The sequence below is a fragment of the Vigna radiata genome, chromosome 4 (genome assembly GCF_000741045.1).
Source record: "Vigna radiata var. radiata cultivar VC1973A chromosome 4, Vradiata_ver6, whole genome shotgun sequence".
NCBI classification, from domain to species: Eukaryota; Viridiplantae; Streptophyta; class Magnoliopsida; order Fabales; family Fabaceae; genus Vigna; species Vigna radiata.
The window spans coordinates 19,529,616-19,555,679 of record NC_028354.1 but is presented as its reverse complement, the minus strand read 5'-3'; the positions used below and the strand labels follow the sequence as shown (position 1 = coordinate 19,555,679).

General features: G+C 27.8%; 3 protein-coding genes across 6 annotated transcripts; all 3 read right to left on the bottom strand.

Annotated features, from left to right (window-relative positions):
* Nucleotides 1-624: 624 nt before the first annotated feature.
* LOC106759001 (transcription factor HY5-like) lies at nt 625-4,807 on the bottom strand. Of its 2 annotated transcripts, none has more exons than XM_022779549.1 (4): nt 4,391-4,807; nt 3,018-3,198; nt 1,347-1,503; nt 625-992 (listed from the first exon to the last, which is right to left on the bottom strand). In XM_022779549.1, exons 1-4 carry the CDS (start codon nt 4,548-4,550, stop codon nt 921-923), a joined length of 570 nt encoding a protein of 189 aa, XP_022635270.1. In that variant the 5' UTR covers nt 4,551-4,807; the 3' UTR covers nt 625-920. The 2 variants fall into 2 exon arrangements, with proteins under 2 accessions (XP_022635270.1, XP_014497499.1); XM_014642013.2 differs by having other exon boundaries at nt 627-992; nt 3,018-3,201; nt 4,391-4,803.
* Nucleotides 4,808-9,585: 4,778 nt separating this feature from the next.
* LOC106758154 (60S ribosomal protein L23A) lies at nt 9,586-10,863 on the bottom strand. Its single transcript, XM_014641092.2, has 4 exons — nt 10,754-10,863; nt 10,559-10,606; nt 10,102-10,468; nt 9,586-9,877 (listed from the first exon to the last, which is right to left on the bottom strand). The coding sequence occupies exons 2-4, from the start codon at nt 10,572-10,574 to the stop codon at nt 9,793-9,795; spliced, it is 468 nt and encodes a 155-aa protein (XP_014496578.1). The 5' UTR covers nt 10,575-10,606; nt 10,754-10,863; the 3' UTR covers nt 9,586-9,792.
* A 1,888-nt stretch (nt 10,864-12,751) lies between these two features.
* On the bottom strand, nt 12,752-17,158 carry LOC106759288 (protein-tyrosine-phosphatase MKP1). 3 transcript variants are annotated; one of them, XM_022780079.1, is made up of 4 exons: nt 14,428-17,158; nt 14,158-14,338; nt 13,145-13,330; nt 12,752-13,050 (listed from the first exon to the last, which is right to left on the bottom strand). In XM_022780079.1, exons 1-2 carry the CDS (start codon nt 16,675-16,677, stop codon nt 14,279-14,281), a joined length of 2,310 nt encoding a protein of 769 aa, XP_022635800.1. In that variant the 5' UTR covers nt 16,678-17,158; the 3' UTR covers nt 12,752-13,050; nt 13,145-13,330; nt 14,158-14,278. The 3 variants fall into 3 exon arrangements, with proteins under 3 accessions (XP_022635800.1, XP_014497875.1, XP_014497874.1); XM_014642389.2 differs by having other exon boundaries at nt 14,158-17,157; XM_014642388.2 differs by having other exon boundaries at nt 12,752-13,037; nt 14,158-17,156.
* Nucleotides 17,159-26,064: the final 8,906 nt, after the last annotated feature.

Sequence of the window (26,064 nt, the reverse complement as noted above, 5' to 3'; positions counted from 1 at the left end):
TTTGCATAAAATATTATATAATTAGAACGAAATCCGTAGTACTTATTATTATACTTCCTTTAATTAGTTATTGATTTAGGAGTATACGTGATCAAGAAGAAATGAAAGAAAATCATAAAAGAAATTCTTTTTCAATTGAAACTCCTTTTCTACAACTATGATTACGTATATATTTTAATTTTAATAAGCAAATAATCAGATAACCATAGAGAAAAAATAGGAAAATTGTAATAAACATACATGAAATTGTATGTGTTCATAAATAACCTATATCAAAAGGAACATACCTCTTAATAAAGGGATTAATGATGTAAAGGTCATAGCTAATTTCAAGGAACAAAAGATTGTGACATTAACCAAGGATGAAGTACAAATTAATTACTATTTAAGATTTATTTATGATTTTAACATTTATTTATTTTGCTGTGAGCTAGTTAGGAATGTTAGTGTAATATGATAAATAAAGAAGAACAAAGATGATGATGAGGTGAATAACTTACACGTAATAACTAACACAAAAAATATATTCAACATCACCCATTACACATCAAATAAATAAAATCATAACCTTAAAATGATTAGTGATATCTTTATAAATAACATATTGATGAAAAACTCGTCATCATAACTCTAAAATATTGCAATATATTCCACTAGAGTATCATAAAATCTAATAAATTTTAAATTCAATCTACAGTAACTACATATTTTCTGAAGACACATTGAAACTATACTATACAATAAGCATTAATTCTGAATCTTTTCCAACTTCACTACATCAAAGAATGCCGAACAAAAAACCTTGATGTGGAGATGAAGAAGGTCTTAGAGAAAAGTATAAAAGAAAGAAAGTAGTCATACAGTTGTAAATTTACATTATAGAATAAGTTATAAATAAATCTTTTGAAGGTTTAACCTTGTTAGCTCTTACTTAACTGTTCTTGCTTTTGTTCATTGCTATCATCAACTTTTGGCCTCGCATTCATAAGAACCTGTGAATCATGATTAATACAACACTTCAATCTGTATCATTAATTGACAAACACTAGTACATGAAAATTAAAATGCAATACTTAGATTCACGTATAAAACTTATAAAAGAATTTGTAGTGAAATGTTTTATATCTAGAAATTGTTTAGAAGTATACTTTAAACCTAACTCAATCCGTAAAATAATGTTTATCAAACAATAAATATCGCTAAGATAAACTCAAATACAATATTAAAAAGTGGACTTTAAATTTAAAAATCAACTTGTAAGGTAAAATTTGCATCTACTTATATATTATAAATTAACATTATCTCTAGAAGAAAAAGAATGAAACTAATACTTCAAAAAATGTTACCTTCCTAAGCATGGTGTTCTCATTGATCAAAGTAGAGATACGTTCTTCTAAGATAGCATTTTTATCTTGTAACTCTTTGGCTCTTGCTTCCAAATCATTCACATAAACCTTCTTTCTTTCTCGAGCTTGTTGAGCGGAAACTCTATTTCGCAATAACCTATTTGAAAACAAATAATGTCAGAGATAATGTACAGATTGTGATGAGTTTATATTTTATATTTTTTTATCTAAATTAGCTTTCAGAAAAAAAATGCATTTTTTTTATTTAAATTATCCTTTTTACAAAAAAAAAATAGTTTTAGAAATGTCTTTTCTATAAATATGTTTAGTTATTAAGTAAATTTTAAAAAATAAAAAATAAAATATTATAAATATTTAATATTATGAAAAAAAAAAACATAGTTTCGTTCAAATTGATTAATTTTTTTTTCTTTCAAAAAATAATTAAGAAAATACATGAATTAATTCTTGTCAGTCACAATTACTTAATACATAATTCATCATCACTTAACATATAAGAAAGACCATAGCAAAAAGTACAGCTCCTTAATATCAAAATAAGACAAAAAAAAGTATTGAAAATTGAACACAAAAATATATAAATTTGTTGTGTACCAAACACAAACACAAAAATAAGTGTAATCATACTAAGTAATTAATATATTACTTAATGAACAAGTTGTAACAACTAATGTCACTTGATAGTAAAAGTTAAAATAAAAATAAAAAAATTATTAATCACCAAAAAAAAAATCATTAAAGCATCATATACCAAATACATAATTTCTGTTAGGAATAAAAATCATTAAAAAGTTATATTTTAATAGAAAAAATTTCAAAAACTCTACTAATTTGTACCCAAACAAATTCTAAACCATACGAAAATCTAAAAGGTGTTGTTTTAATATTTTTTTTTACTTTGATTTTTTAAGAAAGGTGTTAATTAATAGCATTAAACTACTACTATCTTATTATATTTATACAAAAATTTGTGTTCCTCGTATTATCTTTTTTCTATAGGTAACATACAATCTTTTAAATGGCTTATTCTTCAATTATAATAGAAATAGTTTCTTCCATTTATCATTACAAGAAAACCCATCATAATTGATTCCCACAATTTCAATACTAATTAGTAGAAGAAGATTAAACTTTTAAAGTCATTAGAACACATTTTATTACTTCTTTCTCTTATACATTTGAATAAGGGCATTCCTAAACACCCCTTAGAAAAAGAAAATCAACTTCTAGAAAAAAAAAATGCATAAGATACTTGCAATTAAATACTTAAAATTTTAGTTTTAATCATATATAATATTATAGAAAATTATTATTTTTCAAACTAAAAGTGTTTTCTAAGTTGAGTTATAGATATTGTAAATAGTCTAACAATAAAGATATAATAATGGACGTCATAATACTATGATAGTAAGTAAATTTATATATGATTAAATCTTACAAACATGTAAAATAAGATTTTTAATTTATTTATATTATTTATATATCATAATTTTGGTTATATGAGTATTAAAGTTGAAATGTTGGATAGAAATAAATTTATATTTCTTTTAGAAAAAATTAAAAATAAAAAAATTATGTGTGTATTATTTTTTTCTTTATTCCAAACATGTGAATTAGCAAATATGTGTAATATGTAACGTGTATGTATACCTCTTGAGACGTCTATGTTCCTTATCCGCAGGGTTTCTTCCCCTGCGACGCTTTCCAGGAAAACCAGTTTGAAACTGAGGTTCTGTCACGTTAGATTGTTTAAGGTTACTGTTTGGTTGAGAATGAACATTAATGGCTGTGATCTCCACATCTGGAACTGTGAACATATCTTCATCACTGTCTTCTGAATCAGTCAATACTCCACAAATTAGGTCACCATTTTCTATTTTTGGGAATAAAAATTTCAAAATTTTTTTCCTTTATCACGTAAAATTCTAATTATTCACACATTCTTTCTTTATATGTAAGAAAAACAAAGAAAATATAAGAAAAAATTAAATAAAAAAAAGGAAGCAAAGATGTAGTCTTTTATAATGTAATTTGGAAGAAAGATAAAATTTAAGATTAAATGTTTTTTTTCATCTAAAATTACTATAAAAGTATGTTTTATTTTTAAACTAATTTATAAACTATTTCATCTCTAAATTTTATAAAGTCATACAAATTTATTGGGTTAAATATGTTTTTAGTCCCTATACTTTGGGGCGATTTTGGTTTTAATCTCTCTTTCAAATTAAGGTACAATTTAGTCCTTCAATTTTAGAAAACTCTTATTTTAATCCTTTTTACCAAATTTTTTTAATTTTATTTGCTGTTTCAAGTACGTTTCATTATAGCATTTGGATTGTTTACACTGTTTTACACATTTTTGCTTCAATGTTAACTGAGAAACGTGTTTGAAACAGCAAATAAAATTGAAAAAATTTGGTAAAAAGAACTAAAACCAGAATTTTCTAGAGTTGAAGGACTAAATTGTACCTAAGTTTGAAAGAGAGACTAAAACCAAAATCGCCCCAAAGTATAGGGACTAAAAACATATTTAACCCAAATTTATTCCAACAAATAACATGATGTCAAAATTATATTGTGAAATTTCCTTTGTCATATAAAAAACACTTTACACATGATCTGTTAAAAATAATGTTTTATATCTCTTTCATAAAGTATAAAAAAAATAATTTACCGAAGGCCAAAAATATAATATTTTAAAATAATTTAGAAGAAAAAAATATTTAACCTTAAAATTTATATACATTCCTTCAAGAATTTTAATTTTCATTGTGTATGATTTGAGATTCATCTCACACAAAGTAATACCTATCATAAAAAAAACAGAAAAAAAATTTAATTATTTGCTTTCCAATAATGATATCAATAACCTCTTCTGGTAATCAAACATTAGTTTACACATACCTCAATTTATAAAACAACAAAGTTTAATTTATAAATAACCTTTTTTTTTCTCTCTCTCGAAAAGTAGTTTTGGAGAAAGATATGTGTAAATGAGAAAGAAAGAAGAATGTTAAACCTACCAATTTTGCTAGTCTTGTGGTGTAGATTCAAAGGAGAGAAATTGTGAAGGCTATTATTCCATGAAGAAGATGAAGAAGGTGGTGCTGCTGAAGATGATGCTGTTCCTTCTTTGAGCTGAGAAAGGGCTTTCTCTTCAGTACTTGGTCTTGGAAGAGCCATATCTTTCTCTCTTTGCTCTCAAGGCTGTAGGTAATTTTTCTTCTCAAAGGGAAAAAGTGTTTGTGTGTGAAAGATGGGACCATATGTTTAGGTCTTGGATGGAACCATCTCATCCTAAACCATTGACGATCAAACATACATTTGATGGGACCAGAAAGTTTGGTTCACAAATGAACACGTTAATGTACACAGAACCAAACCTTTCGTAACAACGTTCTCATGCCAACTCGAAAAAATGACAAACACTGTTTTTGTTTATTTCTTTTATTTGTGTGAGTTTTGTTTTTCGGCATGTCACAATTTGAATACTTTTGGGAGGCTATAAATTTTCTTTGACAAATTGACTCCCAAAGCCTTACCTTTTAATACCTTGTTTATGTTTTCATCTAGGCTTATTAAACCCATATGTAAAAATGACCTGATATCATCAGTGTAACATTTTTTTTTTAATTTTAAGTATTTCTATTTTGTTGATAAAAAGACAAGTTTTTTGTTTTCCATATTTTGAATTGTTTATGACATATAATCACAAAGAACAATTCCAAGAATTAATATGTCTGTATAGTGGGATAAATATTTTTAACGTAAATTAATATGTTTGTACAGTGGATTAATTATTTTTAACGTAAAAACCGTAGTACAGAATCTTAGCAAGCTAGTTAGGTTTGAGGATACGAAATTTGTCATTATAATTGTCTTTCAAACTAGTTTGATGATCAAAGATTTGTCTTTGTTAATTAACTTTTTAAATTGCTAAGTTTGATGATAAAACTTAACTGCATTCGTACTTGATACCAAAATTAGGGCTAGGTAAAAATAAAAATAACTGATCTGTATTGCAGTTAACTGTACTATATTGTTCAATTAACAGAACTGTATCTACTCTTACATCTTCTCTAATTTCAGTTCAATTGTTTCATCTTGTCAAAAAAAACTTTATTTAATAATAAAATATTAATAAAAATAACTGTTCACATAAAAAAATAATAATTAATTTTACAAAATTTATATTTTTATATTTTTTTATATATATATATATATATATATATATATATATATATATATATATATATATATATATATATATATTTATATTGATACATATATTTATATTTTTTTTATTAATAAAATAAATAAATAATAAAATAATTTTTATTAATAAAATAAATATAAATAAAATAGAAAATAATAATATTAAATAATTAAAAATTAATTTATTAGACATTTATAAATAAAATAAAATAAATATTAAAATAATTTTCAATTAAAAAAAACATGTATTGTTAATTCAATTTAAAATTAGTATAGTTAATAGTTCAGTTTATATTGTAGTTTAGTTAAAATTAGTGTAATTTACAATTTAGTTAATAGTTAATTTAGTTCAGTTCATACAGTACAGTTCAGTTTGTCTCTGAACATTTTGATTTGCCCACCCCTATTAAAAAATAAATTAAATTATAAATAAAAAACGAAAATGCAACAAAATTTGTAAAATTTTGAAAATCATAGATTTTAAAATTTATGAATTGAAAATCACTTCAAAATGTACCCAAAATGGTACTGTAAAGATTTGGTTACAAAACCAATCCATCTTAAATAAATTGAAATATTTTGATGTTTAACGTTTTCTTTAAAATTCATAATAATTCAATAATGAGACCAGTTTGTATTCCTATATAGATGTAGAAGATCATATCATGAGCATCAAATTTGTATTCCTATATATCCATTCGTGCAGTACTACATTGTTCAATATATAAAAGATCCATACGAGGTTCCTATAAATGACTACTTAAAAAGACAAATAGAACCTATATCCTATTAAATACTCTATAGCTGCATCAAACCATCATACAAAATAAATGTCAAACAGGGTATGACCACAATCTTAGTCTCACATTATTCAAGCTTCTTGTTCAGCTCTACTATCCAACCTGTGTACACATAATCCACACACCCTTGTATACATAATCATAAATGGATAAAAGAAAAAGAACGCTTTTATTACAATCACTAAATACTTAAAGGACTGCATGAAAGCCTGTTTCTACCGACGGTTGATTTGGCTACAGATGACTTCCCTTTCGGTACTTCCAAGGTTAAAGGAAAGGGAAAGCGAGGCTAAGGTTTTGCCATGTTGAAATCCAAATGTAGCTCAAATAATTAGCAAAACAAGCTATAGGGCAAAGATGGACGGACACCTTTCTAAGAGATGTTAGAATACAACATGAACACTCACATTTATCAGACTCACTCTAGGTAAATATTATGACAGACAAGTAACATTCTGTACCGAATTTCCAAAGAAAGCATACACGTAACCTTACTAGGTAAAAAAATCTCATTGTTTTCCTCTAATATTTGTTTAGCCAAAAAGAAAAGCATACAAACAAGTTTATTCAAGCACAATAATAGGAACTTGCAATAATTAAACTTGTTTGAATATGAATAATTAAACAACAGGAATACTGTAAATATGATTTAGCTTAAGCGAACAAAGGTCAGTGAGGCTCAGAAATTGTGATGTGGAATCCAGATGTAGCTCAAATAATAACAAAGTATATTACTGGGCAACGATGGACACCTTCGAAAGAGATGTTATCCAACAACATAGAAAACCCATATTTGTTGGATTCACCCTCAGTATATTATGTGCCAGACATGTAACAGTCTCTACCAAATTTCCAAAAAAGGCAGACACCTGACTATGTCTGGTATTCTAAGTACAAAAATGAAATAACTTGTTTTCATCTAATAATTGTTTAGCAATAAATAAATAAATAAATAAAAACTAAAAATGGTATTCAATAGCCATAACAGAAGCTTGCAATAATTAAACTTGTTTGAATACGAAGACAAATATAGATTCTAACAGCAGGAATAATGTTTTTGTTGAAAGAAACAAAGATTGGTGAGGGGCAGAAATTGTGATGTAGAATCCAGATGTAGCTCAAATAATAACAAAGTATATTACTGGGCAACGATGGATACCTTCCAAAGAGATGTTATCCAACAAAATAGAAAACTCATATTTGTTGGATTCACCCTCTATATTATGTGCCAGACATGTAACAGTCTCTACCAAATTCCAAAAAACGGAAGACACCTGACTACGTCTGGTATTCAAAGTTAAAGATGTCTCAAACTATATCTGTTAATTGTTTAGCAAAAAAGGAAAAAAAAAAACTAACATGGGTATTCAGGCACCAATAGCAGAACTTCAAATAACTAAAGTTGTCTGTGAATATGCATACAACAATGAAATTTAACAATGCAAATAATATAAGAACGATTTTGTCGAAGATAAAACAGAGCGTGAGAGGCAGAAATTGTGATGTGGAATCCAGATGTAGCTCAAATAATAACAAAGTATATTACCGGGCAACGATGGACACCTTCCAAAGAGATCTTATCCAACAAAATAGAAAACTCATATTTGTTGGATTCACTCTCATTATATTATGTGCCAGACATGTAACAGTCTCTACCAAATTCCAAAAAACGGCAGACACCTGACTATGTCTGGTATTCAAAGTTAAAGATGTCACAAACTATATTCCTCTGTTAATTGTTTAGCAACAAAGGAAAAACTAACACGGGTTATTCAGGCACCATTAGTGGAACTTCAAGTAAGTAAACTTGTCTGTGAATATGCATACAACAATGAAATTTAACAACGCAAATAATATAAGAACGATTTTGTTGAAGTTAACACAGAGAGTGAGAGGCAGAAATTGTGATGTGGAATCCAGATGTAGCTCAAATAATAATAAATTATATTACTGGGCAACGATGGACACCTTACAAAGAGATGTTATCTAACAACACAGAAAACCCATATTTGTTGGACTCACTCTCATTATATTATGTCCCAGACATGTAACAGTCTCTACCAAATTCCAAAATACGGCAGACACCTGACTATGTCTGGAAGTTAAAGAGGTCACAAACTATATTGCTCTGTTAATTGTTTAGCAACAAAGGAAAAAAACTAACACGGGTATTCAGGCACCATTAGTGGAACTTCAATAATTAAATTTGCTTGAATACAAAAGAAAAACGGTGAATCCAACAAATTTTATGTATGAAATGATTGTGTAAAAGGAACAAAGGTGAGGCAGAAAATGTGATGTAGAATCCAGATGTAGCTCAAATAATAACAAGGTGTATTACTGGGCAACGATGGACACCTTCCAAAGAGGTGTTATCCAACAACATAGAAAACCCATATTTGTTAGACACACCCTCGGTACATTATGTCCCAGACATGTAACAGTCTCTACCAAATAATGGCAGACACCTGACTATGTCTGGCATTCAAAATAAAAGAAGGCTCCTCAATATAACAGCCTGAGCTAGAATATGCCCAAGGGCTGCTTCCAAATTTAAATCCAGGAGCAACAGGTCTACAGTGCCTAACTATTAGATTAGACTATATTTCTATACTCAAATACACGAGTAAAACTATGATATATCCGTCAACAAATTTTACAATTACCCACCACCAACCTACATGACAATAGATAACAGGTAATAATCAACATGCTAGTATCCGGATAAAAATTAATATCTGTGGTATGGAATAAAGAAAACGAGAGTGATCAGACCTTGGAAACATTGGAGTCAGAAATCACCCCAGCTCTGCTTTTCAAGCTAAACTTAAACTTACATACAATCATTGTTAGAAAGTGGTGGTAGATTAAAATAATGATTCATGGGAAAATTTATAGAATTGTTGGAGTTTATATTAGTGAAGATGAAGAGTCAAATGTGAGAACTTGCCCTTCTAGAATTACAAAATTTGGTATATAGAAGATATTTTTGTTAAACTATATTGATGAGTTCAAGAAAATTGTGGTGATTCAAATTCTGCGCCAAAAGGTACCAAAATATTTAACTTTAAATCCTGTAAGAACAGATAAACAAATACTGCCATTGTACAAAACTTAACGCAGAAAATGAGTATAATAAATTAATGCCAAAAAATCAAGATGTGGACCACAAAGCAATAGAATTTCAAGGGGACAATTGATTTCATGAGATATAAAATAACGTGGTACTAATGATAAAACAAGAAGGCAGGCAATCGGTCAGAGAATAATTATACCAGCATAAACCCTAATTCATAAAAATGTACTCAGCTCAAAATTGAATGAACAACCGTCAATACAGAGAAAAAAAAAGCCCCAAAATAGGGACATATAGAAGAACTATTGACTTTTCTATAATATAAGAGTACAACTTAGATTATACCAATCTTGTTGGCAACATCCAAGGCATCATAATCTGGAGTCAACCGAACATAGGCCTTCTTAGTTCCGTCTGGCCTGCAAGCAAAATGGTATTTGTTAAAGAATAAAAAAGAAACCACACTTCTTAAAACAAAATTCTACCTACGCTATAGTAATGATGATGCATTTGAAGTACAAGAGCAAATAGCAATCCCTGTAGACTAAGCAACTGGTCCACTTTCACTACATAAGGTTGTTTTTCAATAACTCAAATCTGCATGTAGCAGATCAAAGACATCGTCAATTTTGATTCCCATTACCTGATTAATGTGTTTACTTTCTTGGCCTGAATGTCATACATCTTCTTCACAGCATCTTTAATCTTCTTTTTGTCAGCACGGAGATCAACAATAAAAACCAGTGTATTGTTATCCTCGATTTTCTTCATTGCAGATTCTGTAGTTAAAGGAAATTTAAGTATCTGATAGTGATCCAACTTGTTTCTGGGCGGAGCACTGATGCGAGGATATTTAGGGTTTCTTTCCTTAGTTAATGTCTTCGGCCGGTGAAATGTAACAGATGTCCTGATCTTTTTCGCTTTCTTCTTAAGGACTTGGCCACCAGACTTGACGGCCTTAGCCGTCTTCAAGGCCTGAGCTTTGGGATCAGGCTTTTTAGCATTGACCACTGCTCAAGAAAAAAAAAAAGGTTAATTAGATCATTACCACAAAACCAGTATTCAAGAAATGGATAATGAAATAACAATACAAGACTCACCCTTAGTAGGAGCCATATCAATCACTCACCAACAATTCTCACAACCTCCTGCAAACACACATGATTACACTAAATTGCATTAGCAGATTGAAACATATAAACCCTAAACAAATTCATAAAAATAAAAAAAAAAAATACTCAAAACACAAGATTCAGAACAAAGATTCAAAGAGGGAAGACTTAGTAGAACGAAACCTTGAAAATCGGATGGTTGCAGAAGCAGAAACTAAAATTAGGGTTTAGGGTTGAACAACTGAAGTTAAAAGGAGAATAGGGATGGTTTATATAGAACTCAAACTTACAGTACAACCTTTTCAAGCCCAAGGTTTTCAGAGTGTTATTCCTCCACCACCACATCTTTCTCCCTGTACCACCCCAATTTTTCTTAATTTCAAAAATAACCTTAGATAAATATTTATTTTACTTTTACTTTATTTTTTAATTTTTTCTTCAAACCCTGATCTCTTTCTCTTTTTACTCCACGGCCGCACGACACCCCATATCTGTCATCAAAGGAAGAAATATCAGAGGAGGGATATTTGTGAAATAGGATGGTGGAAGAAGAAACATGTGGTGGTACAGAAAGAATTCTCAGATTTTCAAGATGGCCCAATATCCGAAGCCCATATAACTTGTGCATAAGGTTTTCAAGATGGGTCGGTAAGAGAAACAAAATATAAATTGGCACGATATAATTTATTTAGTTATTTAAAAAATTGATATTTTAAAACAAAATAAATTAATTAAATTTTGGTAAAATAAATTTAATTAAAAATTTATTATTTTACTAATATCTAGCTGAAACAAGGCACAAGTGCCCCTGCTTCTATCGTATAATTTTTAATAAATAAATAAATATTTTTGTGTGAATTTGTTTGGTACGTGAAAATAAAATAAGTAATACTTAATTTTCTGCATGCTACATTTGGTTTATGTTTTAAAAAAAAATAATTATTCTAGAATATGAGTAATTTTTTTTTTAATATAGAGGGAGTTTCAAGTTGCATTTTCGTTTTTTATACTATAATTTAATTTATTTTTTAATTGGTGCCTTTGAAAATTTTATATTGTAATTTAATAAATCATTAAAAATAGAACACGTAAATAATTAGATAACAAGCTATTGTGAAATAAAAAATAATGCGGTTATCAAAATTTTATTCTATCTTTTTTACTTCAAAATGTCATGATTTGTTAGCATAAATATTTGTATATTGTGAACTATCTAAGAATCACCTTTTGACTTTTGAATAGTTATTTAAAAATTAATAAATATATAATGCATATAAGTTTATGATTTAGTGGTAATATATAACATATTTATGCTGTAAAGGAATTTAAATTATATTAAATATCATATTTATGTTTAATTTATTCTTTTTTTTTATAAAAAATAAATTTAGTAAAAAGAATGGGTGATTATAAGAGATATTTGTCACAAAGAAATGTTGTACAATAAATATCGAATTAATACATATGTGATTGTCTATTTGAAAAAACAATTACCTGAGTTGTTCAACTGTTTTTTTTTTTAATGTTTAATTAAATTTTATTTTATTTTTAATTTTGTTCTTTCATCTGAATGACATACAAAAAAACAACATTGGAAAGCGTATAAGGAGCCTTGTCTATATTCGTTATTATATAATTTTATTCAGTGCAAAATTGTTTGTTATTTATATATCTCTAAATATTTTAAATAAAACATAATTACCCTATTCATATAAAATAAATAAATTATTAAATTACATATTTAAAAAAATAATTTTATTCACTGAAAATATATTTATTATTTGAATTAACATTTTTTTTTATTTTACACATTCAACTAATTAAAGTAAGCAGTAAAAGAGACCAACAAAAATTTCATAGATCTTTAAAACAAGAAAGATTTTTTTGGGCAAGGAATAAATTCGAAAATAAACTTATTTGATTTAAAAGTTGAAAACATTTCTTTAATAACATTTATGTGAAAATGTTGGTTAGGAAAGAAATCAAGTTTTAATGCTAACTTGCTTACATTATGATAAAATATGTTGATTACATTCCAAAATGGTCATTGAATTCACATTTCATTCATATTCAAAGAACATACATAGCAGAAACAGTCATTGAATTCAGTTTGTTAAACATGTTTGATCATTGAAAGTGACAAGCATAACATTTTCAGCATAGTGATGAATCATACAAGAATGTTGGTAAATATATTTTATTGAGAACATCTATATCACTCAGCTATGGTTTGAATTTAGAAATTCTTAATGGCGTATTTGTTCACATATAAGCAAATAAACTACAGCCTAACATTTTCCGCATTGAGAGAAAGAGAGCTGCTAAGAAGGAATTGTTCTTGTATAAATAACATGAGAGAGAATATGAAAGAAATTTGAGTATGTTTAACATAAATTTCTAGGTTGAGGGTGTTAAAAAGCACTGTACAATCAGCCGAGCTACAATTCACTTGGCATGGGGCAACCTCCTGCAAGTAAAATCTACTAAAACTCAGTTTATATCACAGATTATGTATTATTACTATAACATCAGAATTAGGAAAAAGAAACATAGAAAATAATATATATGGATTACCTCACTGGATCTCTTTTCACAGGGAAGATCAATTAGAGCCTGAAAATTTGCCATACATAGAGATAGCTGCAGATGCTGAAAATGTTATAGAAGCTACTTGAACCAAGGATTCTCCTAGTCTCATTTGAGCTACAATGAACTGAGCAAAGCAAGGAACTCTGAAGGTTCCTCATTCTCTTTAACAATCTATTCACAGAACACAACATCATGAGAATGCAAAATATTGGGACAATCCACCATAGTGCATAAAGCTCAATTCATTCTTTCATGAAAAAGTGAAAAAAATATATATATAGAAGATATATGACAAATCAACAGATACTATCAACGCAAGGTTGGGGTGATTTATTCACCGTAAATTTGGCATCATGGGAAACAAAAAAAGTAATGGTTTGAAGTTCAGAGTCAAATGCTTCACGCAAAAACTGAGGGACAAAATGCTCTTGATGCAAACAAGAGAAGGGTGGGAATTAAAGGATAAAACATATAATACTAAGGGAAACAGGTAATTGGAGGAGATGGATTTCAAGGAAAATCACTATCCCAAGAAACGAAATAGGATACCATTGTATCTGCTGATCCTAGCAAGAGTAAGTTTTCCAATAAAAAGGAAGGTTTGTAAATAATAAGCACATTCAACTTTGAGCTTGTCACATTCAATGATCTGGAGTTTACTTAAACTCCCATTTATCTGAGTTCCATAGGAAGAAGAAAATCCAACAATCTGCTCCTCCACCCAGATACGCTGCAATTAAAACAGTATTTTCTTTCTTCCAAATTGATTATTCTTCTTGCTAAAGAGCTAAAAATATAGATGATGTACGTGTTGTTTTCAGCATATCATTAAGAATGTTTCCAACCAAAACATAATAATGAGACTAAAGAGACCAAATAAGCAAACACAACCTGTGGCTACTATGTTTTACTCTAGAATAGAAGCAAAAGAAAGAAAAAACAAAATAAAAGAATGTTTGCATTGCACAATTTGAACAAAATGTCAGTGGAATACATACCTTGATGACTGTACTCTTCGGCAAACTAAACCGATCAAGGAGATCACAACCAATTTGATTCCAGTCAACAGCTCCTAAACAATCTAACTGTATATCAACATCCAAGTGAACCTGTGAAGCGTCACAATTGAAAGACTTCCCTACCCAAATATATAGCATGTTCCCTGCGTTTAAGTGCATACTGGGAGAGAATATGACAAAAGCAGCTTTAGAATCCAAATGATCTGTACCAAATGTCTCAACCTTTTCTAAACTGGGCCAGTGATATACCGAAGTCTGTGCGACATTAAACTGCGCCAAGCCACTCTCATTGGCTCCCTTCAATGCTGCAGACTGACCAAGCACCGCGTCTTCTACTGAGGAACTATCTATCAAAGGCTCAAAAGAGTTCCGAACAAGTGATGATTCCTTGAGGTGCGTGCTGTCAACAATGCTTGGACATAGTGCCAGCTCACACTTTTGAAATGAATTCACAACTCCCTCCTTGGCATGCTTGTTAGACTCACAAAAATCATCTTTACTGTCTGATTGTTGCAAATAGCTAACATTGCCATTGACAATAATGTCATATTCTTGACTATTATGAAAGGTAGGTGGCTTATCCATTACTTGTTTCTTATCATTCTTCAGTGGCAACTTCAAAGATTTTGACAGACTACCTCTTCGTTCAGCAAGGGAAGTTGATGGTTTCTTCAATGGTAAAGAGGCTGACTGAGACCAGGGATGTGATAACTTGACACCAAGGATATCTGTACTGTTAGAAACTGCTTTAGAAGTAGAATTTGAAGAGATTGACAAATTAGAAAAACTGGACAAAGAAGAAGATACGGGAATAGGAGTAAAAACCACAGAGGAAGAATCTGGGGACACTTCTGACAAAAACTTAGAATGAGTACTAGAATCAGAAGAAATGGAATCTGGAGAAACATAAGACGGTGAAGAGGATGATGATATAGACGATGACGATGATGAAAGGGATGAAGATGGAGACAAGTTTGCTGATGTATGAATACACAACATGGAATCTGAATAAACCCTAGGAAAGGATAACCTAGGGGTAGAAACAAAGTCCTTCATATTAGCAGAGGCAACTTTACGCCTTAAAGCACTCCAACTACTCTCTCTTGCAGGCAGATGGGTTTCATGTTCATTCTCCGATGACGCAAAGGGAGGCACAAATCCTCCTGTGATTGCTTTTTTGAAAACTTCATAATCAACGTCATATGCTTCCACTCTCCTCTCACCAGGAGAAACTTTACTAGTCAAGTTTCCATCTTCTACTCTATTGCCAGATTTATCCATCAAAGGCAGAAAATTCGAAAAAGCATCCCAGAAGTAAGCCGGTTCCTCACCTTCCTTAATCATCACAATTGGCCCTTGCACCTTCTCATACCGAACAATCTGGCCAACAGCCCCTCTGGCGTCCCTCTCCATGATGGCCTCACAGTTCTTACCAATCCAAACATATATTGCCGAAGGAATGTGCACAATAAACGCGCCTCTGGAGTCCAATGCAGCTGACGAAGGATCCATCAACATTTTGGGAACAAGATGTAAAGGATCATACGGGGAGTGTGGAGCAATCCTGTAAATCCTAAGCAAAGAGCTAGGACTAAGAGGGAACGCGTGGACCCTTTTCTGACACTGCAACAACTGGCAAGCGAACCCCATATTCGGATCAGCAATCCCTCTTGCAGCCTTCACAAACTGAAAAGCATCATCAAAACTTTGTCCCTCCCTCCACATAAGGTAAGCAATCACCAGAGATGTAGACCGAGACACCCCTTGACAACAGTGCACAAACACCCTCCCACCTTGTTCCCTAACATCCTCAAAGTAGTCAAACACATCATACAAGATACTAGTAATGTCCTCGGAGGGACTATCCTGCAGCCACAAAGTCCTATACACAAAATCAGCCTTAAAGTATTCAGGACACACAAACCCCACACAATTCAACACATGAGTGATACCATTATGCTTCAAAATGTCTCTATCCCTAGCAACAGCATCACCACCAAGGTACACATGATCAGCAACTTTTGAACACTCCTTGTCAAAAAATGCAATCTTATCCCTCTTCACAAGCCCACCATTGTTACTCCTACTATGATCAGGGTTGCTATGCTGAATGGAAGACAAATCAAGTTTCAACCTTTCACCATTGCTACCATTACCTCTCCCTCCCGGGGTGGTGGGCGGCTGCGGCCACTCGCCGATGTCATCGGAGCCCGCCTTCGGCCACTCATCAAGACTCCGCCTAGCGATAGACAGCGGCTGCAGCGGCGGCAAGCAAGACCGCGCCTTACAATTCTGCTGCGACCGAGGCGTAAGTGGCGGCGGAGGGAACCGCCGGTTCTCTCTGTGAGGACCTTCTGCGCTGCCAGAATCTGCGAAACCCTTACCCGCCTCGCCGGTAGAGGCGTTCCCGGCGGCGGTCCGGGAAGATGACCACGACGCCGACCGCCAGAACATTTTCCGGGAGGCGGAAAGGTGACCCGCGTCGTCGTTCCCCACCATGCCCACTTCGCAGTGAATAAAAAAAATCGAATTTTGTGCAAAACCCACGAAAGATTGGAAGAGCCCTAGGCACCTAGGTTTTCTGGGTCCCGGCTAAACACCGCACATTGAACGCAATCGGAAAATTCGAAGCCGCGTAGGGTTAACCATTTGAGCAAATAGAGATGAACCCACGAGGAGGAAAAGAGAGAGTGACGCAACGAAAGCGCGTCTGAATCTTGAAGTGAAAAAAGCGAGAAGAAAGGTATGACAAATTGAAAGAAAGATGAAATTTTTATCCAGAGATTAACCTTTGTGGGGTTTGAGAGGTTGATTGGGATTTGATTTGAAAACAGGAATTTGGATTTAGGATTTGGGCAAAGAGAGAAAGGTATATTTGAGTTGTTGTTGTTGAGAGCATGAAGAAAAGAAGAAGAGAAGTGGTTGATAGGAGGGAAGAGGAGGGTAAGTACATAGATATAGTATTTTGTATTGAGTGGGGATAGTCCTCTCTACATTTATGCCTTCTCATGCTTTATTTGTGTTTTGGGTTTTTTCATTTTTATTTTTTAATTTTACTGTAAAAATAATATAAAATAAAATAAAATAAAAAATATGATCATGCCAAAAACACAAGAGAAGACCAACCAAGACTTGGATAAGCATAATTAACATTTGATTCAAATATGACCATTTACCAAATGGAAACAAAAAACAAATTATCAGTCAATAATAATAATATTTTTAATGCCCTCTCAACTATGTATACATTTATTTATTTATTTATTTTTTCCACTCTCCAATTAATTTTTTTCTTTGGAATATTAATTTTAACTCATAAACACTTCACTGTTAATATTTTTTCTATTCATTGGAATACGTTTCACTTATATTCAATTAGTTGCCATTACAGGGAAAGAACTTCAACTTTCCATATGTTTTGATTTTTTCACCAAACAAAAAAGAAACTCCTTTGTAATTTAAATACTGAAAAAATTTAATTTGATTTCTCAGAAGTTTATCATTATTATATTTATTAATCTTTGTATATAAAAGTTAATTGACAACTCATTTAAAATTTAACTGAATTTACTTTCTTTTTAAATCTTAAATCAATTTTGACTTATTTTAATATAAAATTTAATAAGCATTTTTATACTGAGTAATAATCTACAATATTAATATTATTTCTCTTAGTTGACAAGGTTTGAGATTGTAATAAGAGAGACTAAAATTATTAAATATTTCCATTTCAATAATAATTTATGGTCTCAATTAAATTTATTCAACATAGGTAACGAATTATTTTTATTTATATGGAAGGATAACTTTAAAGAAAAAAAAAAGTTAAACTTATCATTTACGTTTAAAAATATAACTTAAAATTTTAATTATTTATACAAAAATATTTTTTACATTCTATTTGAGTTTATAAAATTGTTTGTCAGTCTTGAATGAGTTTCATTAGATAAGAAGTAATAATATCTCAGAACTTTTCTTTTCATATTAACATTTTATTTTACGGTAAAATTTTTTGTTACTTAAATTATTATTCTATTTTTCTCCTTTTTTTTTTCATTTGTGGGTAAATCTTATGAAGCTTTACAAGTTTAATCCTCCTATAAAATATTGATTAATGTAGTTTTTAAGCAGCATTTTGATTGTTTAGGTGAAGTTTTTTTTTTTTTTTTGAGAATTTATGTGAATTTTAACCCTATATTATTTTATCTTAGAAGATGTTATTGTTGTTTATAATTATAGATATGCTATTAAATTATTGTGTAAGTATTAAATTAAGAAATTTGATTAAATGTTCCAAGTTAAATAAATAAACGTGTCATGAGAGTCAAATAGAGATTTTATCGAAAAATATATAATACCACTAACAGTGAAACCATTGTACGTAGTCGTGGACTCAAGAACTATTATTTATGATGATATTATCCAAGTATTGAATGAAAGTTGAATCACAATATACTCAAGTTAGTAGAAAATTAAAGAAAAACATTACTATATAAAGAGTTATAATGATAACGAGATAGCATTTCATTTAGTGAAATATTATTAAATATTTTTTAATAGAATAATAATTAGAATCTAAAATCTATGACAAATGTGAGTATCTCAATATAATTAAAAGATTATTATGTCACAAGCGATATTTATAAAAAAGACAATAATTGTTAAATAAATCAAGTATTATTATATAATTTTGTGATTTCTACATGGTAAATTTAAACTTACATTTAGATTATTATTATTATTATTATTATTATTATTATAAAGTTTTAAATGTTTTAATTGTGTTACGTACAAACAATTTAATGCATTTATGAAACCACTATTAAAATATTCAATGAGTATTTGTCACGAGTGGACAAAAAAGTCACACTCGAGAATTTAATCACTGTGTTTTTTTTTTCATCTTCTATCTTTAATTTTTGTTTTTCACCCAACGTTGATTAAATGTTATCACTTGTTATACATAAAAACATCATAAATAATTGCCATCATAAAAAAAAAACATAATGATATTATCAAAAAATAAAATTAAGATTAAAAAGTTATATAAATTTATTTATTGTGTTTGTGGTTTAAGATATAAGATTAAATAAGAAAATAATAAAGTTGCAATCAATAAAGACAACAATAGCATATTTTAGGAATGGATAAAAAAAAGAAGTAATGTATTTATAGACACTAGATAAGTATATTTACAAACTAATCATAAAAACATATTTACGGGACGAAAGGAAAAAAAATGTTTAAAAAAATATTTAAGCACTTTCTCCATTGTTCTGTCGTCTAAAAACTAACACTAATACTTATTTAATGGGTATAAAATAAAATTTGAAGTTAAATAAAAAACACAAGATTGTATTATTATCGTGAGTTTTATTATTATTATTATTATTATAATTATAATGATAAGGTTAAGTTGAATAAGATTTTATTTTTAAAAACTATTATTTTTATTATGAACTTATAATCGTCTTATTTAATATGGTGATAAATTTTTAAAACAACAAAGCTATTGATATGTAAGAAAACGTTTCATAATTATTCGATTAAACGTTAAACAGAGTTGTAAATTAATTAGTTAGAATTTAATTAATTTTATAAATAGAGGATTAATTTGGATGTAAACTCACTTTTTTCACATATAAATTCAAATATTGTGTTATTTGAGAATTTCTTCTATATTTGTTATGATCGTGTAATTTTCTTCTTAAAAATATTGTGTTATTTGAAATTTTTCTTTTATATTAAAAAATGATAAATTATGTTATTTTTAAAAACTATTATATTGTGTTATTTGAGAATTTCTTCTGTATTAGTCGTGTTCTTTAATTTTCTTCTTAAAAATATTGCCCAAATTCTTTTCTTTCAATATTTTATTTTCACACTTACATTCTCAACATAAAATAACATGTTTTTTTTTCACTTAACTTTATTAACGTGAAGAAAAAACTTCAAACCCAAAAATTTGACCAAAATGGAATGATTGTATTGAAAATTTAAATATTTTTATAGATTGTTAGTCAATGAATTTTATTACTTTCACATATGATATGTGTGAACTATGCAAATTACATTTACTTTTTATTTTTTAATATATAACTTTTTTTTAACGATAATTTGATTTGTTTTTTTAACGAGAAATGGATAATATATATTTTATGATTGAGATAACTTTTTACCTATAATATAACTAATCACATGAACCATACATACTGAATATTAGAAATACATACTTAAAAATTCATATGTTATACACATTATATTACTTACAAAACAAAAATAAATAAAAGAAAATATATTTACAAACATATAAAATAAAACATCATAAATTCGTTCAAAATTACCTATTGGTATAAACTATAATAATACATTCATCGTTAATTTCAAACTCCACAAAATGTTCCAATCTATTTCAAATATGCAGACCTGCATACTCCCAATAATTATTTTTTCTCATGGCAGTGTGATAATAAATTAAAGGATAATAGGCATATGTATTAGAGAAAATTATTAAATGAAATTCCAATTAATTTCTAATGATATATTTAAAGGTTAATTATGTTTTTAGTCTTTTATATAAAATTGAAATTTATTTTTATTAAAAAAAAATTATACTTGTTGATTTCCAAATAAAAACATATTTAATATAAGTATTTAATGAATGAATTTATTTATTAACCATTTCAGTTGATAAATAAAAATAATAAAATTTATTTAAACAACAAAAATGTGTTTAAAAGTTAAATATATTTGTAATTCTTATATTTAAATATATTGAATTTGAACTTTATCCTAAACTTAAATATATTTTGATATTGAAACTTAAAAAAACAAACGAATGTAGTTAAAGAGCAATTTAAACTAACACTTAAACTAAAATGTGCTAATCATATAAATAGTTCAAATATCATGTATTTTTAATATTATAAAACCAACTAATTATTTCTTCTTACTTTCAAAATTTATAAATTAATAACATATTTAACTCTTAAAATAACACATGTATTTTTAACATTACAAAATCAATTAACTATTTCTTCAAACTTTTATTCAATAGAAACAGAGACGTGTACATAAATCTAACTAGTCATTATTCAAATACGTGAACAAAAAGGTAAGTAGATTGTGGAATACTAATCCATCAAAACACAAAGAAAGGTGCTGTGAGTGATGTCATCAAGAGTTTTAAATGTAGTTTAATATTATTTTTAGTCTTATATTTATAAGAATAATGATATTTAAACAACATTTAAAAATTATCTATGTATCATTATTTATTTAGTTCATGATGATGTTTATGATTTATTATTATTGATTGTGAAGTAAATTTGGACCAATTACATAATGATGTTCAAATGTTGTAAAACAATGTTGTTTAAATATCATTATTCTATTTATAATAATGATTTAGTGTTTTTTATTTAAATGCAATTTGTGTCTGTCTCTCTATATATATTAAAAAAATCAATGTTATATTTTTTGTTAGATCAACCTTATTAATGCTATTCCTCTTATTTTATTCATGAAATTATGCAATAAATACGTAAAAGAAGTGAGTACATGTATTAATGTATATTAACCCATCATCCCATAAACAACTGTAATGCTGATTTAATGCACATTGATTTTTTTTTTTTTAATATATAAGAACCACTTTAAGTGAAATAAATAAAGAAAGAAAAAATAATTTGATAATTACTATAAGGATTTGATAAAAGAATTTGATAATTTGATAAGGATTAAGTTGGTTTAATGATTTAATAAAAAATACAAAAATTCAACCTAATATAATATGAGATTAATTTTTTAATTAAAAAAAAAGGCAAAAATTCAACCTAATTTAATACGAATTTACTTTGTTAGATTGGATCATAAGTTTGTCTACCCACACGTATGTTCTTAATTGAAACATTTACACATGTAATTTTTTTTAATACAAGGATAATATTATCATTTTATTTATTCGAAGTAAATTATAAATATGTTTATTGGCAGAATTTTATACCCTCACGTTTTAACCAATTTACCATATCATAACAAGAACATGAAAATTATTTTTATGCTAACAATCTATTTTCATTGTATTTGTTCACATTCTTTTCGCTTTTTAGTTGAATAGATTTTATTTCTTTCTTAAATTACTAATATAAACCAAACGTATCTTCAAAAATAGAATTATAATATATAATTCTTTTGGAAATATAATTTCTAAAGTTAAGAAATTATACTAAGAATTTAGTTTGCACGATCACATGTGAAATAGAATGTTCAGAAATTCGAACTTTGAATTGACAAAACTTTGCACGATTTACTCTCAACTATTAGCTATGAAAAATAGTAATATAATTGTTGATGCTTAATATATAGTGGAGTGCAAGTAGTGGTATTAATTGAACTAATGTAGATATTGCGGCCATCATTTCAATTTATTAGTTCACGTGTTTATACTATTGTTTTAACTTATTCAAACTTTCATTTTCATCTCAAAAAAAAGATAATTTCAAACTAATTAATTATTAAGTTTAGCTAATAATTTGCTTTTATATTTATTATATAATTGATTTTAATTTAATATCGCTTCTATCTAATTCAATAGATACATAATGAACACATTGCTTGAATAATAAAAATTATTAAGTTCTTCATTACATAATAACTTTTAAACCGATCTTATTCACATATTATAATTAATTTAAATTAGTATTATAGTTATTATTTATCACTATATTATTATTAATATGTTTTAGATAGATATTATTTAAAAAAAAAAACATAAGTTTGCAATTTATGTTAATTTTAAATATACAACTAATATTCATTAATAAATATTTACTTCGTTATTCATACTTTTTTCATGAAGATTTTAAACTCTCTTAATCGTAGAAAATCTTTTCTTTTTGTCATAAATCTCTTTTACTTTAAGTAAAGAATTTTATTCTGACTTTATTCTTTAAAATTTAAAAAACGTCTCACGTGTTAAATCATAAATTTTTTAATGTAAAAAACAATTTATATTTTAATACTTTACACGTTTCAAATAAATTTTAAAAAAATCATATCAACTTTATTTAAAACATATTAAAAGTTAAGTAAAACAAAAACAAAGTAAATCAAGATTATATTGTTAATTAATTATTTTATTAATAAAAAATCACACTATATAAGTTGTATGAAATGGGGAAGAATTTTGGATATGATTAAATATTAGGAACTAATTTATAGTATGACATATATGGTTAAAAAGTCTTAGATTACCAAACATTGAATAAGACAAATAGTGCATTGAAAATGATAGAGACTGAAGCTGAAAGGGATTATTTTCCTTCAATAATACAACTTTTGTACCATTTGTCAATACAAATGTTCATTCTCAGCCATTAAGATGTTATCCCAAAGCAACTCTTATACTCTCTTTTTTTTTTCTTAGTTTATGAATGCCCCCACACATATGACTATAGTCAGCAACTCCACAAAACAAACAAAAAACTACACATCTAGAAACCAAGAATTTTCAATTTTTATAACGTATTTTAAAAACTTTCTAAATAATTGACCTTTTGAAAACTTATTCGAGTTTTTCTAGCAACATCATTTGGTGAAATTTTGAAAAAAAAAAATTATTTCAAATTTTATTAAATCAATATTTTAAAAAGTAGCATTTTTGGCATGCAAAATCATACAAGAATTAGTGTTATGTCATTAAAGTATATTTTAAATATTTTTCATGAGTAAGCTTGTCCTCTAAAATAACTATACAAAGACTATATAATGAATATTTATCCTTGTATAAATCTTAAAAAATTAAGTCAACCGGAAGAGTATATGATTAATAATATAATATATATTTATTTGGCTTAATTAAATTTAAAGTTTTTCTTTGAAAAAATTGTGTATTTATAATTGAGTTCTTATTTAGTAGATATGTAATATTTTAATATTTTGCAATTAAATATCTTTCATTTAATATTTTTTTAATTAATTAATATGACTGTTATTATCTGATCCTCTTGTCTTTGCACGTTAATATATATGAAATTTTATAGTTAACATAAAACAAAGCAAATAACTGTAATTATTTCAATTAAAAATACACTGTTAATAACTTAAAACTTAATTAAATTTATTTAGTGTATAATATTTTTTGTGTATAAAACCTTATTTAAAATATAATATTTTTAGACATCGTTTTCTTTTTGCTAAATCTTTTAAGAATGCATTGCAATGAAATGACCCTCGTATCTCATCAAACCATCATTGTTAATGAGAAACGTCCTTTTCTATGATCAATTTTTCATCCACCGTGACATTTTTTTTTTCCACTTCTGTTTTGTATCTTTAGCTAGCATAGTCCAAGTCTAGTTATAGGTAATAATCTTAATTAATCTTGGGTTTAGTGTAATTAAGTTGAGTTTCATATGAGACATGCTCAACCTATACATATAATTAAATCATCAAATGAATGGCGTTCAAATTAAACTATTGAATACAATTAAAATTATACATTTAAATTAATATTAATCATAGAATTCGAAAAAAAAATTAAGAGTTTATAAAACAAAATTCTACATTGATCTAGCTTTTAACTTATGTTTTTCTTTGTATGGTTTGATTAAGGTATAAGTTGGTCATAGTTAGTTAGTGAATCCAACCTAACTAAGTTTTTGTTAAATAATTAGATTAGTTATTGGATCATGTTAGGTTTTATTTAATATACTTAATTAAATTTAAGTTTGATAATGAGATTATTAAATTCGAGTTCGACTAATCAAACTAACCTTAATTAAATAATAAACATGTAATAAAAGTTTTTTTAACAATGTTACATAAACTATATTATAGTTAATTATGTGAGTATATGAATTAATTTTCGATTACGCATTATATTAAAGTAAACATTTCATTCCTTATATTTTGTTAGGATTTTATTTTCAGTGAATTGTAAAATAGATTTACAATTATTGTTTTGATATCTTAATATCTTTTAAGAATTATTATTTATTTTATGTTTCAAGTAATGTAAATATCCTATTTAAACATTAATAAATATAATTGATAATTAGGTTTTTCTATTTTATTAAAAGTAACGAGGTGATAATAATTTATTTTATGTTTCAAGTAATGTAAATATCTTATTTAAACATTAATAAATATTTAATACTCTTAAAAATATGTAAACACGTGACTCATGTTTAAATTATCATTTTCCTACATTTTAGAATTCCTAACTACAACTTAAACAGAACTAAAGAACTCGCCAAAAGTAAATTTAAAATTTATGCATATAAAGTCTTCTTCGTTCTTCAGCCACTCACGCTACTCCTAAAAGCAAAAGAATATGGTGTTGGTGAAAAAATGTTTACCAATCAGACAAAAGATCTAAATCAGACAAATAGAAAAGAAGGCATTGTAAGTTATCTGTGCATTCCGATATAATTCATCATCGGAATCATCTCCTGTCCGCCGCCGCCGCCTCCAAAATCGGAAATCTAACAAAACTGCCGCTTCTGAATCAGCGGTATGGAGGTTTGGTGGTCTTTTAAAATTTGAAAGTACGCTTTGCATTATTATTTTTGTTTGTTTTGTGATTCAGGTAGGCATATACGAGGGATTGCAAAACCTAGAATCAGCTATTAACAAAGAAAACAATCATGTTGAAAACATGAAAATTGATAATGTAAGTTGAAATTTAGATTATTTGTATGTTCACTAGTACAAAAATCATATTTTATGACGTACAAAAACGAACTATGACGTACATATTTTTGTACGTTATAATAGGTCTATGTAAAACTCATAGACTCGAAACTTTTTACAAACTCTTGACAGACTCGAACTCTATGAAAGAGGACATTTTTGTATAGTAACCTGGTAGCCTTGACCACATGG

Excerpts from the sequence above, each read along its gene's own strand:
- LOC106759288 (XM_014642389.2), bottom strand. The coding sequence starts at position 16,677 with ATGGTGGGGAACGACGACGCGGGTCACCTTTCCGCCTCCCGGAAAATG. Across the intron at positions 13,331-14,157 it reads CGAAGAGTACAGTCATCAAG|ATTGTTAAAGAGAATGAGGA; the intron begins GTATGTATTCCA and ends TTCTGTGAATAG.
- LOC106759001 (XM_014642013.2), bottom strand. The coding sequence starts at position 4,550 with ATGGCTCTTCCAAGACCAAGTACTGAAGAGAAAGCCCTTTCTCAGCTC. Across the intron at positions 3,202-4,390 it reads CCACAAGACTAGCAAAATTG|AAGACAGTGATGAAGATATG; the intron begins GTAGGTTTAACA and ends TGACTGATTCAG. Across the intron at positions 1,504-3,017 it reads GAACATAGACGTCTCAAGAG|GTTATTGCGAAATAGAGTTT; the intron begins GTATACATACAC and ends GTTTTCAAATAG.
- LOC106758154 (XM_014641092.2), bottom strand. Across the intron at positions 9,878-10,101 it reads AAAGTAAACACATTAATCAG|GCCAGACGGAACTAAGAAGG; the intron begins GTAATGGGAATC and ends TTTTGCTTGCAG.